This window comes from Leopardus geoffroyi, chromosome B2 (genome assembly GCF_018350155.1).
Source record: "Leopardus geoffroyi isolate Oge1 chromosome B2, O.geoffroyi_Oge1_pat1.0, whole genome shotgun sequence".
In the NCBI taxonomy this organism is placed as follows: Eukaryota; Metazoa; Chordata; class Mammalia; order Carnivora; family Felidae; genus Leopardus; species Leopardus geoffroyi.
Window position 1 is genome coordinate 151,050,250 of NC_059332.1, and position 13,129 is coordinate 151,063,378.

Here is a 13,129-nt window from a genome sequence, read left to right on the forward strand (position 1 = left end):
GTGACAGGGTGGGGGGCTAGCTGTCAGGACCTGCCCTGGGGTGATCAGGGGTGGGGCTAATTGACACCCTCATCCTTAATAGAAAGCCCTGTCACCGTAGAAGCTGGAGTGTTCCGTTCCTCAGGTGGCTGCAGGTGAGCCGATGTCCTGAGTTGAGGGCCGTGTTAGCCACCAAGAAGAGGGCTGATGAATCCCCTCGAAATAAGCTAAAATGTGGTCAAAGTGGCCGTTTGGTCAAAAGTGAGCATTGGGGATTTAGATTCATATTTGATTCTACAACCCTTATCTTCCTTGAAGAATTTCTCTTTTTTCCTACTGTGATTTTCATTTTCAGCTTTATTATCAGCTCCTTCTTCTTGCCACGTGTGATTTGAAGTAGGTTTTGAAAAGCCAGAAAAACCTGCATATTCGGGAGAGGGTTAGTTTGGACGTTCTGAATAGGCCAACTGTTACCTCTATCTTTTGTTTCCTTCATCTCTGCTCACAACTGAACAATGCATATCTTATCCTAACAAATATCAGAAATTAAATAAAAAACAGATAACCTGGCTTTTTTCTTCAGACGTAATGAGACCCGTACATTCCCCCGGAATGTCTGTATGTGTGCGCACGCACACGCGTGCCAGCTGTGACGTTTCACTACAGGATGGGGTCGTGACACATCTCCTTCCTGATCACACTTAGTTTAGGAAATTACACAACAGTTTACCTTTGAATTATTTCAACTGAAACGTATTAGCAGAAGCTGTGATCTAGATTGTCACTATTACCAAAAGAAAACAGAAAAAAAAAATAACTGAAACTGTCGATAAACGATAAAAACAAGAAAGGAAATCTTCCTGAAGGTTTCAGGAAAAACATTCACAAAACGTTGCCTCATTCCCTCGCAAGTCTCCAAAATGGCTGTTGCACACTCAGCAATGAAGAAATATTCATTTTTGACCAAATTAGCTCTTTCCACCAAATTGCCATGCTAGCCGCGTCCCTTCTAGGCGTACTGCCTGACCACAAACCGCCGTCCGCCGGGTCACCTGGAGCCCTCCGCATCACTTGTCACCAGTGACGTAAACTGGTTGCCAGTGGTTCCTGAACGCTGTGCCTGTTGGGCACCTGGGCACCAGTCCCCTCTCTGTGTAGTCCCCTGGGTTTAGTGAGGTAGGGCTGCCGTGCTCCCTGTTGCTGGGGACAGCGCTGTGCTGTCCAGGGGCAGGGGAGGGAGGGAGGAGGGAATCCAGGAAGGTGGAGGGCCATCTTGGAAGCAGGGGAGGAAGGCAGGTGCCCGGGAACTGGACCCAAGAGTGCCCGCAGGATTGGGGACGTGACCTTGGGGGCCAGGTCTGAGCCTCCCGCCTGCTCTCCCACCATGGGCCATGTGGCGAGGCCACAGGACAAACACTGTGCGTCTTATATGTGTCTCCCTCCACCTTCCATTTCCCTCGAGGATTTGGAAAAATTGTTTTGAGCCAAATATGCTAGTTTCTTATGAGTTGAATATAAAACCAAAACGTGTCAGGGAACCGTGTTGCACCCTGCCTGGGGCCTCCTTTCCCCGGGGAGAGTTTAAGAAACACGGGTCAGAAAGGTCTCGGGTTAGTAGATGTTGCTTTGGAAGTTTTGGTAAAATGAAACCTTCTTCTCCAGGTGGACTGGAGCGTTTATTGTTAGAAAATTGTACGTCGTCACTTTTCGAAGCCACTGCTTATAATCTGTGCTGTCTCCCTCTAGACGTATTTTCTCACGTGAAAAGTGTGTCAGTTGACGACACTGTCCTAAAGTGATTTTGTTCCCTTCCTGAAAAGTGATATTGAAATTTTCACTGAATGAAGAGTATTTGGTTTTTAATAGTGTCTTTTTTTTTTTTTTCTTTCCTTGTTAGCCCCCAGAGTTAATGCTGAAAGCACTTCTAATAGACAGGTAAGTATTGTTCTATTTTAGCGTTGATAACTTGTTTAATTACAGGCAATGAAAACGCGGGGTTCTGGAGATTTGGAAAGTAAAGTACCTTCCCAAAACAGGAGAAGCCACGTTTCATATACATACCCCAGTGTGGCCAAAAGAACCTTGCAAAATTCCATCAGAATCATCAACTCGTTCAATCATCAACTTAAAGATTTGTCCTAATTTTTTTTTTTTTTTTACTCTTTGAAATTTCATTTTGTTATTTTTAGAAAAAAATGGAGTCCTATTGTTTTGTGGGAATTTTTTAAAAAAATAATTGTCTGGGATTTGCAACTTCTGTCTTAACAATTTGTTAAGGAGATCACAGGGACAGGAGACCCTCTGGGCATTCAGGTGAACACTCTCTTTTCATCTGGGGATCTTCACGAGACAACTCTTCTGCTCCAAAAGGGATTTTCAGCCTCCCCCAGTGTGTGTTTAGACACATGTTTCTGTGTCTCTGAACCCTGTTATCTTCACACGTGCGGGTAAAGTAGGTAATTGTGTGGACTCTCCCCAGCATCCCACACCCATCGAAGTCTAGAATATTTCCCAGAGGGCAAACGTGAGTGGGTACGTTTCTCCCTCCCTCAAAGCCACGACAAAAAGCCTCCCTCCTTAGGACCGCTGGCCCATTCGTAAAATCACCAGTTGGACGTCAGTGGACATTTCTCAAGTCATGTCCTGCATCTGGTGTGGGTTTTAAGCGGAGCCGTCGAAGGCACACCTTAGTTGTAATTGAAAACCATTTTGTTAGGAAAGATGTGTGATACGGTTTCCTTTGTTTAGCGAATGTTTACGGCTTTAACTTTTTAAATCCTACCACAAGTCACCTCCGCTTTAGAGCCGGGCTGGTCTGAAAGCAGTCACCCCAGCCGAAACGCCCGCGGGGTGTTGTCATTACCCAGCGGTGACGATGGCCACGCGCGCGGTGAACTCGGTTCAAGACGCGAGCCTCCCTCTTCAGCTATTTCCCAGAAAAAGAAGCCGGAACAGCCGCTCCTGCCGTTTCTATGGTGTCGGGATGGCTATACTGACTTCCATGCCCTGGTTACAAGGGCTGTTACTGTAAACCGTGATTCTGGGATTAAGTCCCTTGCATAAACCAGCTGTGGCTTGCACGTGATGAAATAACGGAGGGCTGTAGATCTTTCTTTGAGGAATAAAATATTTCTGAGCGCCAAGATCTTTCACCGTCCGAGTAACCGCAGACAAGAAGCGTTAAACAAAGGGTAGCTAGGAGGATTCAGGGGCCCGTAGTTATCCAAGAGCGAGGCGTCTTTCCTGGTCTCTTCTGCATTTCCCGGCAGGATTCAGACACGATCAGAGCAGTGCCCCCACGCCGATGTGGACATGGGCCAGCCTCGTCTGCTCTGACAGTTGTGACGCGTTTCCGTAACTGTGAAAATACTGATGGTTTATCTTCACCCACAACTAATTAAAACAAAACTTCCCATTAGCTCAGACGCGGGAGAGACACTCTTCTTTGTTCTGACCACCTACTAGTATGTTTATCAGGGGAGGAGAGGCAGCCAGGAAGCCTCCTCAGTGTTTACGTGGATTATTTTAGATAACCAAACAGGAGCATGGATCGATTTACACTGGTAGGAATTGATGCACTTGGGAAAACAAATCTCGAAGACTGTATCTCGCTTCTCCTTTTCGTTCCAAATGGCTTTTAACTGGCAGTCGGGGTGCAGAATGGCAGTAGTTTAGGAGACGGACTTTTCAAGTTGCATTTCTTCTCGAGAGGTAAGTTAGTACATGGAAAGGATGAAAAGGAAATTTCAAAAATCAGTGATGCCTTTATCAAATTTGAAGCATGAATTAGATTCTTAAAAGTATTGGGGCGCCCAGGTGGCTCAGTAGGTTAAGTGTCCGACTTCGGCTCGGGTCATGATCTCACGGTTCGTGAGTTCGAGCCCCGCGTCGGGCTCTGGGCTGACAGCTCGGAGCCTGGAGCCTGCTTCCGAGTCTGTGTCTCCTCCCTCTCTCTGCCCCCTCTGCCACTCGCGCGTGCGCGCTCTCTCTCTTTCTCAAAAAGTAAATAAACGTTAAATAAAAAACTAAAAATAGTTATCTTGTATAATAAATCAAATGACGGGAGGCTGCAGAACATTGAATATATTGAATCTACTTAAAATACTTAAAGCAAATGCTAATTTTTCTCAGCCAGTATGTTTCTCCTGATAGTCCTGATCACCGAAAGGGAGAGGAGGGTCGGAAGTTAACGTTGGCATCGTGTCTGTGTTAATCCTTATGCCCAAAGTGATGGAACCACTTTGCATGGTTTCTGTTGCATGCATTTAAAAATACAATGCAGGGGCGCCTGGGTGACGCAGTCGGTTAAGCGTCCGACTTCAGCCAGGTCACGATCTCGCGGTCCGTGAGTTCGAGCCCCGCGTCGGGCTCTGGGCTGATGGCTCAGAGCCTGGAGCCTGTTTCCGATTCTGTGTCTCCCTCTCTCTGCCCTTCCCCCGTTCATGCTCTGTCTCTCTCTGTCCCAAAAATAAATAAACGTTGAAAAAATAAATAAATAAAAAAAAATAAAAATACAACGCAGTGCAATACAATAAAACAGAATACCAAAACCTGTTATTAATAAATAACGATCAGTGCTAGGAAGAAAACTAAACTAAACTAAAAGTAAATAAATAAACAGAATACTAAAACCTATTATTAATAAATAACGATTAGTTCTAGGAAGAAGACTAAACTAAACTAAACTAAAAGTAAATAAATAAACTGAGCCTAACCCCTAAAAAAAAAAAAAAATACTGCTTTTCCCCTGTTGCCGACAGGTAGATTAACGCCAGCCCTAGGAGGCAGGCTTTACTCCTCACAGACGAGGGATGGAAACTTCCTAACAATGTCTCCATTTCTGTCTTTTTTTTTCAGCCAAGAAAGCAAGGGTAGCGGCTCACACATCCAAGGCGGTTCCTGGACACGTGGGAGACTCCCTCACCAAAACGCAATTAAAAAAAACCAAAAACACATAGTATTTGCACTTTGTACTTTAAATGTAAATTCACTTTGTAGAAATGAGATATTTAAACAGACGGCTTTAATCTGTGAAGTGGAAGGGCTGGCTTCAGAAAACTAATCACATACAATGTATGTGCCCTCTTTTGGCCTTGGAAATCTGCACTTGGTCCAGATGTATTTTGAGTGGCTTTAGGCTCAATTTCTTTATCCTGCACGTGCTGACGTAGTAGAGCCCTTAGCCGCGGCCCCGACCCCCTGTCCTCCCCCACCCCTCCCCGCCCTGGGCAGCCGCCCCCCACAGGCCACGCTGGCGTCCTCTGAGGTCCGCTGTGCCTGCGGCGTCTTCGAATCTGCGTCGGCAGCTTCCGCAGAAGTTTGCAGTCCTCTGCCGTCCTTATCATGCCCTTAACGAGCGCATGGGTTTATTTGCTTCTTGGGACTTTGTGTTGGTTTGTTTTGTTGTGCCCTCCAGAGGTGGCGTCCTCCCGATGGGCCAAGCGGGCACCGCGGCGATGCACTGAGTCTGGGCAGTGCCCGTAGGAAAGGCTGCTTCCAGCCTGGCTTTGGGGGCTGCTTTTCCTTCTCGAGCTTCGGTTTGCGCGTTGCCTTGGGCTCAGAGTAACCACGCGGTAAAATACTAGGGATCGCCCCTGCCGTCCCGAGGCGGCCGGGAGAGGCCCGGCGTCCAGAGAAGCGGGTTTAGTCCCGCGCCCCGGCCAGCGCTGAGTGCCCCGCTTCTGTCCTGGCACGTGGCCGCTGCCCACCGTGCCCCGGCCGGCTCTGGGCGTCCTGGGAGGTGACCGGTCACCTGAACGACTCGGGAGCACCCCCCATAGAGACGGCTCAGCCGGCGTCCGCCGTAGCCGGGATGCTGGTCTCGGCCGGTCCCCTGCTCCCGCCTCGTCCTTCTCTGTGGCCTCAAGGGCACAAGGACGTGCCCATAGGGGATCCACCCGAGTGGCCCTTGTGAGAGCAGGTCAGGAGCTGAAGGCCCACGCTGTGAGCAGCGGGGCCGGCCTGCGGTGCGACCGCGGGCACCCAGAGCTGGGCCCCGACACCGCACGCGTCCGCTGGCTCGACCGAGCCGTTTGGAGGACGGGCCGACAGCTGTGGGAGCCGGGTTGTGATCCTGTTTTGGCTCCAGCTTTCGGTTGGAAAAATAATCTTCGTGGCCCCAAGTCCCCCCAACGCACGTCGTGTAAGACGATCTCTATGCATGTGCATGAAGATATTTTATGAGGCTTGTTACTTATTTAAACTGTATGAAAGTAAAAACCGAGACTTTGGAGCCACAAAACCAGCTTCGGTGTCTGTCACGTTGTTTAAGAAACAGTTAGGATCCTAAATTTATTGGATAATCTTTTATATTTCTGAACTTTGGATTTAATCATTTTTCGTAGATTCAAATAAAACATGCTTTCAAAACTCTGCTTGTGGTGTCTTCTTACCAGCAAAGCACAGCCCTTTAGCACTGCTTAGTCCCAGAGCTGCCTGCGGTCAAGAGGCAGAGGCAACGGTTCTTGGCCCGAGTGAGCGACCCCGGCCCTGCCCCTCTGGCTGTGTGACTCGGGACGCGTGGCTCCAACTTTCTGTGCTTCGGTCTCCTCCGTAAGCCGGGGCCGGTGGCCGTGCGTGCCTCCGGGTGTGGCTTGTGTGAAGTGTGCAGGGCCTGGCACAAAGGATGTGGGGTTTGACCCTGTCGTGTGAGGCAGTCACTCGCACTCAGTGCTGACTGAGCGCTGAGGAGCCCGCATGCCGCGCGGCCAGGGCAGACCACGGGAGGAACAAGGAAGGAGCTGACGTTGATCGAAGCGATTGGTCAAGTCCCACAACTCTCCTTTCCTCTGCAGTCCCCTGTTGCGTCCCAGGCCAGGCCCTCGGATTTCACGGGGACCGTTGCAGGGGCTTCTGACGCAGTCATGCTTCTCCCACAGTCCTCTCCTCCCTTCTGGTAGATCCCGTCTTGCACGCTTTTTTCTCTACTCAGAAAAGAATGAAAACTAATAGTGGCAAGTCAATTGTGCAGAAATGGAGCTAGGAGAAGCACAGCCAGCCATCCGGAAGCTGGGGTAGATGGGGGTGGGGCCTGGGCGGGCTTCTGGAGCAGGGAGGAGGGGCTGAGGCCATCCCGGGAGCCGGGAGCCGGAAAGGCTCGAATAAAGGCCAGCGGCAAGAGGAGAGTCGAGGTGGGGCCGGAAGGGAGTGAGCCGGTGTGCGTGGCCTGAAGCGGATGGTTCTCATCGCCAGGCACGGAGACTCCAAATCTAAGACAGAGCTCTCCTTCCTTTACATACCTCGGGCAGCTGTTTTTAGTGACAGCTGCCTCCCTCCCCAACCCTGCTCGTGTTTGAAAACGGTCTCCCGCATCCTTGTCAAAAACTCCCGAGTTTGAGACTTTTCAGAAGTGTGCTGACCAACTCGGAAATCATGCCCATGAGTGTCCCACCTGGAACTTTTTCTCAGCTATCGAGGTGAAAGCTTTTTTTGAATCAGTGAAACGACTGATAGAATCACGATCCGCCAAGCGGACGGAGACCTCGTGCAAACCGCGGAGCTCCCCCCGAAGGTGAGAATGTACGTGGCTCTAAGGTCAGGGTCTTGTGGTGATGGTGGCGATGGTGGTTTTCTTCTGAAACACTACGTAGACCAAAATTATCAAAAGCATTTTTGACTAGCTACTTAGCCATTGTTGGTATTTCCTCACTTAAAAAGTGACGTTCGCCATCTTTTACTAAAATGCTGGGACCAAGCAGCCCCGGAACGCCGTGGCTTAAAACAGCCCTTGTGCGTCCTTTTTCATACTCTTGTGCTGGCTGGGGCAGGGCAGTCTAGTCTGGGCCGGGCCCGACCTGCCTCTGGGCCTCTCACACTGGGTTGCAGGTCTGCCCCGTCCCCTCGGCGTGGGGACCACGTCAGGGGCGTGTCCTCGCAAGGCTGTGTGTGAGACGGAGCGGGCCTGGCAGCGTGAACCCGTTCCAGCCTTAGTTTGTGACCCGTCGGCCCGTGTCTGCTGCCGGAGCCCATTGCAGGGTCGGAACGAGTCGCGGGGCGGGGAAAGGCACGGCTCCCAGCGAGAGGTCACCCAGATCCAAAGCCCAACAGCACACACCAGGGTACAGATGGCAGGTGGTTCCTACAGAAGGAAACTCCCTAGAGGTGGAAACGTGGGAATCTTCTCGTTGGGAATTGACTTCACTGGTAAGAAACAGAGGCTAGGAAGCCAGGTCGCGGTGACGTAAGGGCCGTTTTCCTGCCGTACGAGCAGGCAGGCCGCAGGCAGGCCTGGCCGACGCAGCCAGACCCCTTGGGGTCTGGGAGCGAGGCTTTCCTGGAGGCCCCCAGCATCTCCCTGTGTGCCAGCCGACACGGCGGAGGGCGGAGGGCGCCGGCAGCAGGCCTGTGGCCGCTGAGCGTGGCACGTTTGCTCCGCTTCCCGGAGCCCATCCAGCGGGCTTCTTGCCCCCGGTGTCCCTCCCTTGCGTCCCTGGCTTCGGATTTTATCACCACGTTTGCCGCCAGGGACAAAACGGGAGCTGGGCCGGCAAGGCCGAGGGGAAGGCGTTCCTGGCAGGCGGCTGGCAGGTGTTTGCCACAGCCGCCCCCCGACAGTTCCTGGAACACTCGCGACGATTTTCGTCCCAGCTTATATACGTAATGTGACGCAAATACCTTCTTTTGTGCCCACTTTCTCTGGAAGCCTGGAGGTTAAGTACTGGTCAGGTGGACAACTTAATTCCACTCGTGGGTGTTTCCCAGCAGCGGGGTTTTACACATCTTGTTATTAATTTTTTTACCTTCAGAACAAATATTTTGTTTCCTTACCTTCCAGCTGAAATTATGCTGAGTCGATGTGTTGTTTCTTTGCTGAAAAAATTGGAATTTTTTATATTCCCTACCAACCTGTGCTTACATGGCCTTTTCAATGAACTGTGGCTACGGTAGTTAAGAGACATGCCTTTTTATTGCTTCTGAGATCTTGTAAGTGTGCCTCGGGGTGAGACTCCGAATGCTTTAGTTTCAAGGTTCATATTCATGGTTCTCTGAGCATTAGAACAGAAGGACTGAGTTTTATGGCTTAAAACAGGGCGAGTCTGTTACTTTTTCATCAACGAAAATGGTCTTTCTAATTTGGTTGGTAATTTTATTAACTGGCTCCTGTTACGATAAAAGACACATATTTCTAAAAGCGAGATAAAATAAATAATTTCAATGTGTTTTAAGATGGAGTTGGGATTGGGTCTGGCAGTCCATTTATTTCTGATGTCGAAAGAAATAGCTCAGGGACGCGGGGGACACGTACGGCGACGAATGCTGAGGAATGTACGGAATTCGGGAGCCCCTGTATTGTACGCCTGGAACTAATGTGCCACTGCGTGTCCGTTACACTCGAACGAGAATTTAAAAGGAAACGGCCTTTCTGACCTGTTAGTCCCGCTATCCCTGGGGCCGGGCCGGTGTGAGCCGGGGTGGCATCTCAACAGCGGACTGACTTCCCTCTGACCTTGACCTAAGCGGTCTCCGCAGCCGGCAGCTTCCGGACGCTCTGACGCCGGACTCCGCGCCCTCTGCGCCTCGCGGGAAGCTCCTTCTCCAGCTGGGAAAGAGGAACGAAGTAGACGCAGAACGTTCCGGTTCTGACATTCAGACTGGCACTGGAAGGCGGTTCCTTCTGGGGCCCCCGCTCACATACCAGAAACTCCGCAGCCTGGTGAGGGAGCCCTTCCTGAACTTCCCTTCTGCCAGGTCCTCGAGGCAGAGCCTGTCACTCAGACATCCCCTTCCCCGAGGCACGGGGAAGTCACACGGACAGGCGCTCAAAAGCTGCTGTCTGGGTGGACAAAGACGGTCCCTTTGCTCCATGAACGCTGTAGGGAATAAATGTGAGATCACGTCCTCGACTGCATCCCTGGCTCTCTAGAGTTTTCCAACTATATTTGCCTGGAAAAAATGTCTATTGAATGAAATATTTAGAAATGAGTTGCATCCTTGGAACACCCGGGTGGCTCAGTTGGCTGAGTGTCCGTCTTTTGACTTTGGCTCAGGTCACGATCCCAGGGTTCCAGGGTTCAAGCCCCACATCTGGCTCTGCGCTGACAGCACGGAGCCTGCTTGGGATTCTCTCTCTCCCTCGCTTTCTGCACCGCCCCCACCCCCCGCACTCACGTGTGTGCATGTGCTCTCTCTCTCTCCCTGTCTCTCAAAATAAATAAGTCGACTTTTAAAAAAAGAAATAAATGATAGCCTGTCATTAATTACAAGTCTCAAGACGTGTTCCTGAGAAAGGAAAATAAAAACAGAGGATTGAAAACGCTGGCCAGGAAGTGACCAGCTGATGTCGAAGTCCAGCGCGAGGGGGACGGGGGCTTCCCGCTGCAGTCACAGCCCCACGCGTGGGTCAGCCCACACCGCGCTGTCACACTGTCGCAGACTCCCGTCCGGTAATACCATTCTGGCCTCACGTCGCTCTCCACAGTGTCGGTCGCTATAATTATTCTTTGGCCAAATTTGAACAATCTCACCCTTTTCGCATTTCCAGAACTTGCTGTTTCTGTGTTTGTTTTCCCGAGTGCTTGCAACGTGTTGGTGGGGCTCACTGTCATTCACTGGACATCCGTGGGGGCCGCTGAGAATTCCTTACGTGTAAGTTATGGCATGAATCCACCCGTCCGTGATTTCTTCCTTGAAGTCTGAGAATCCACATACCAAGTGTGTGTCTAAAGGACATACATCCAACACCGTAGATCGTATTTGCAGCAAACACCACTCGTGTCATGAAATTCGCTCACGGTTTGCTCACCAATTCAGAAACACTTCGCTTTCCCGAAGAATTGTCTGTATTTCGCATCAAATCGGTACCTCCTCCGTGATTCAATCCACGTATTTCCCTCTCAAGTTTATTTCCACTCTCTTCGGGCATGTCTCTTAGTTATCAGAAACTTTTTCTTCTGATCTTCCTATTTTTTGTACGTTTACTGTGACACAGAAACGTCATCTGATGAATTTGCAGCGGGCACGCTATGTTTCACGCTCTTCGGTCTTTCAAACGCTTGAAAAAACCGGAGGAGAACTTATCTTGCGATTAAATGCTAAACACGCCTATGTTTTGCAGAGCCTGCTTCTTCGGAGAATGGGGCACAGGGCTGTGTCCCATCTTGCTGATGAAATGCACATTGAGTGTTAAAAGCAAAACCATTCATGTAAATAAAACTTGGAAAGGAGGAGCGTTTAACCGTACCAGATGGCTACCTTTAGGGTGCTGAAAAGCCCCATAGATTGATATGCTCTGGCAGCGAGCCCAAAGTATTCTTATTTGATTATAAACTGCACGCATTCAATCAATTAAAGCAGGTTTTCTCTTCTGAGACAGACTCACAGGGGCTGACCGGGAGGTGGGCACCAATCATACGACCTCTGGACACCTCTTCCAGCGCCAATCCAAGGGCTCCCCGCCAACATTCCCGAGGCGGGACTGAGGACACCGGTGCTCTCCTAGTACCTAGCACAGCACGTGCGCAGCCCAGGGCTCCGTTCACGTTCACGGAGTGCTAATGAACCGTCGACGCCGTTTTCAGAGAGAAGGTAGTGGAAGATGTGTGCGGTCTTTCCTGCAGGGCGACGGTGATTTGGGGAGGGCAAGTGTGACCCTGCCGGATGCTCTATTAGTCCGTGACCCTGGGCAGAATCTTTAGTCCGGCCTTCAGGGCCCCCCTGGAACATGAGAACATTAACGTCTGTCTCATGGGATTGCCGATAACCAGGTCCCAGCGGGAAGGTCAAGGTTTTCCCGGCTTCGTGCAGCCTCCGGCACCCCAGGCCTTCCTCCTTGCAGGGACACTCCTGAGGGTCTCCTGGCTGGTCCCACGCTGTCTCCCACAGCATGGTGCCCGTGTCCTCCTGGGCTCCCGCGCACTTCCCTTGACTATTTAGCGCCTGGCTCACAGTTTGTGTCTCCACCCAACGCCAGATCCCTGGTTGTTTCTGCAGTGAGCCCTCCCTCCCCCACGGTACCCGTCCCCCCCGAGACACCGTGGAGACGCCATCCGGACAGCGCTCCCGCCGCGCCTACATGCATGCATTTACATGCCCACATTTCCTGGAAATGCCCCTTCAGTCCCCGGAACCTACCCCCCACCCCAGATCCATTCCAGTCATCAGCCACTTGCTACCTTAACTTCCCGCCCTGCACGGGTGACCGTCCATGGCTTGTCCTTAGAATTGCCCTTTTGCAAAAGTCCTCAACTCTTTGACCGCATTCTCTGGGACCTTCGTGGGGAAAACTCCAGCACTGAGTCAACCTAGTGACAGGACCTCTGCTTTCACGCCCACGCAGTGGAGCATTGCTGCAGGGAAAATACAAAATTATGCCGACTCCTGTCACCGTTTGAAAATCCTGGGCTGCTCAGGTCACAATCTCGCGGTCCGTGAGTTCGAGCCCCGCGTCGGGCTCTGGGCTGATGGCTCAGAGCCTGGAGCCTGTTTCCGATTCTGTGTCTCCCTCTCTCTCTGCCCCTCCCCCGTTCATGCTCTGTCTCTCTCTGTCCCAAAAATAAATAAACGTTGAAAAAAAAAAAAAAAGAAATTTAAGAAAATCCTGGGCTGCTCTGTCTCGACTCTGTCTCCCATTCACTCCAAGATGATGCCACATCTTTCTCCACATCCCCCGCCACTCCCTCACTGTCCCTGCTCCTCCCCTGGCTCCCCACCTCCACCCTGCACCCCTTCAGCTTCTCACCCTGTCACCTCAGGACCGCAGGCAGAGTCCCCCCTATCCCCGTCACACAAATATGTGGGACCCGGTCCATCCCCTCCGTTCCCGTGGTTCAGGAGAGGGGAGTCTCTCCACATCAGCGGAGAGGACGTGCCTCTTCCTTTTCCTTTAGTGGATGATGCCCTCTGTGCATGCAAGGTCCCTTCCCTCCACTGACACTGGTGACTCTCAGTTTCCTTTCTCCTCTGCGCCTGGCGTCCTCTGTCACTTGCGTTAAGCACTTAGGGCTTCCACGTATGGATTTTGAGGGGACACAGTTCGGTCCATAACTTCTCCATATGGACCATTTGGAGTAAGCTCATTAGGAAGTGAGGAGTTAGAAGTAAACTTGGGAGGGTCGGGTGAGACCTTGGGTAAACACTGTAGACAAGTGACGACAGCTGACGGAGGAGGTGACGCGCTTGGTGGTACCGATGGACAGTAGGGACAGGCGGGAAT

General features: G+C 51.2%; 1 protein-coding gene across 5 annotated transcripts in view; it reads left to right on the plus strand.

Annotated features, from left to right (window-relative positions):
- Positions 1-6,345, plus strand: part of SMOC2 (SPARC related modular calcium binding 2) — a 173,660-nt gene extending 167,315 nt beyond the window's left edge. For all 5 annotated transcript variants that reach the window (XM_045500327.1, XM_045500324.1, XM_045500326.1 and 2 more), the window contains 2 exons: positions 1,877-1,914; positions 4,837-6,345. In XM_045500327.1, the coding sequence (XP_045356283.1) occupies positions 1,877-1,914; positions 4,837-4,854 (56 nt within the window). In that variant the 3' untranslated portion in view covers positions 4,855-6,345. The remainder of the gene's footprint in view (positions 1-1,876; positions 1,915-4,836) is intronic.
- The last annotated feature ends 6,784 nt before the right edge of the window (positions 6,346-13,129 follow it).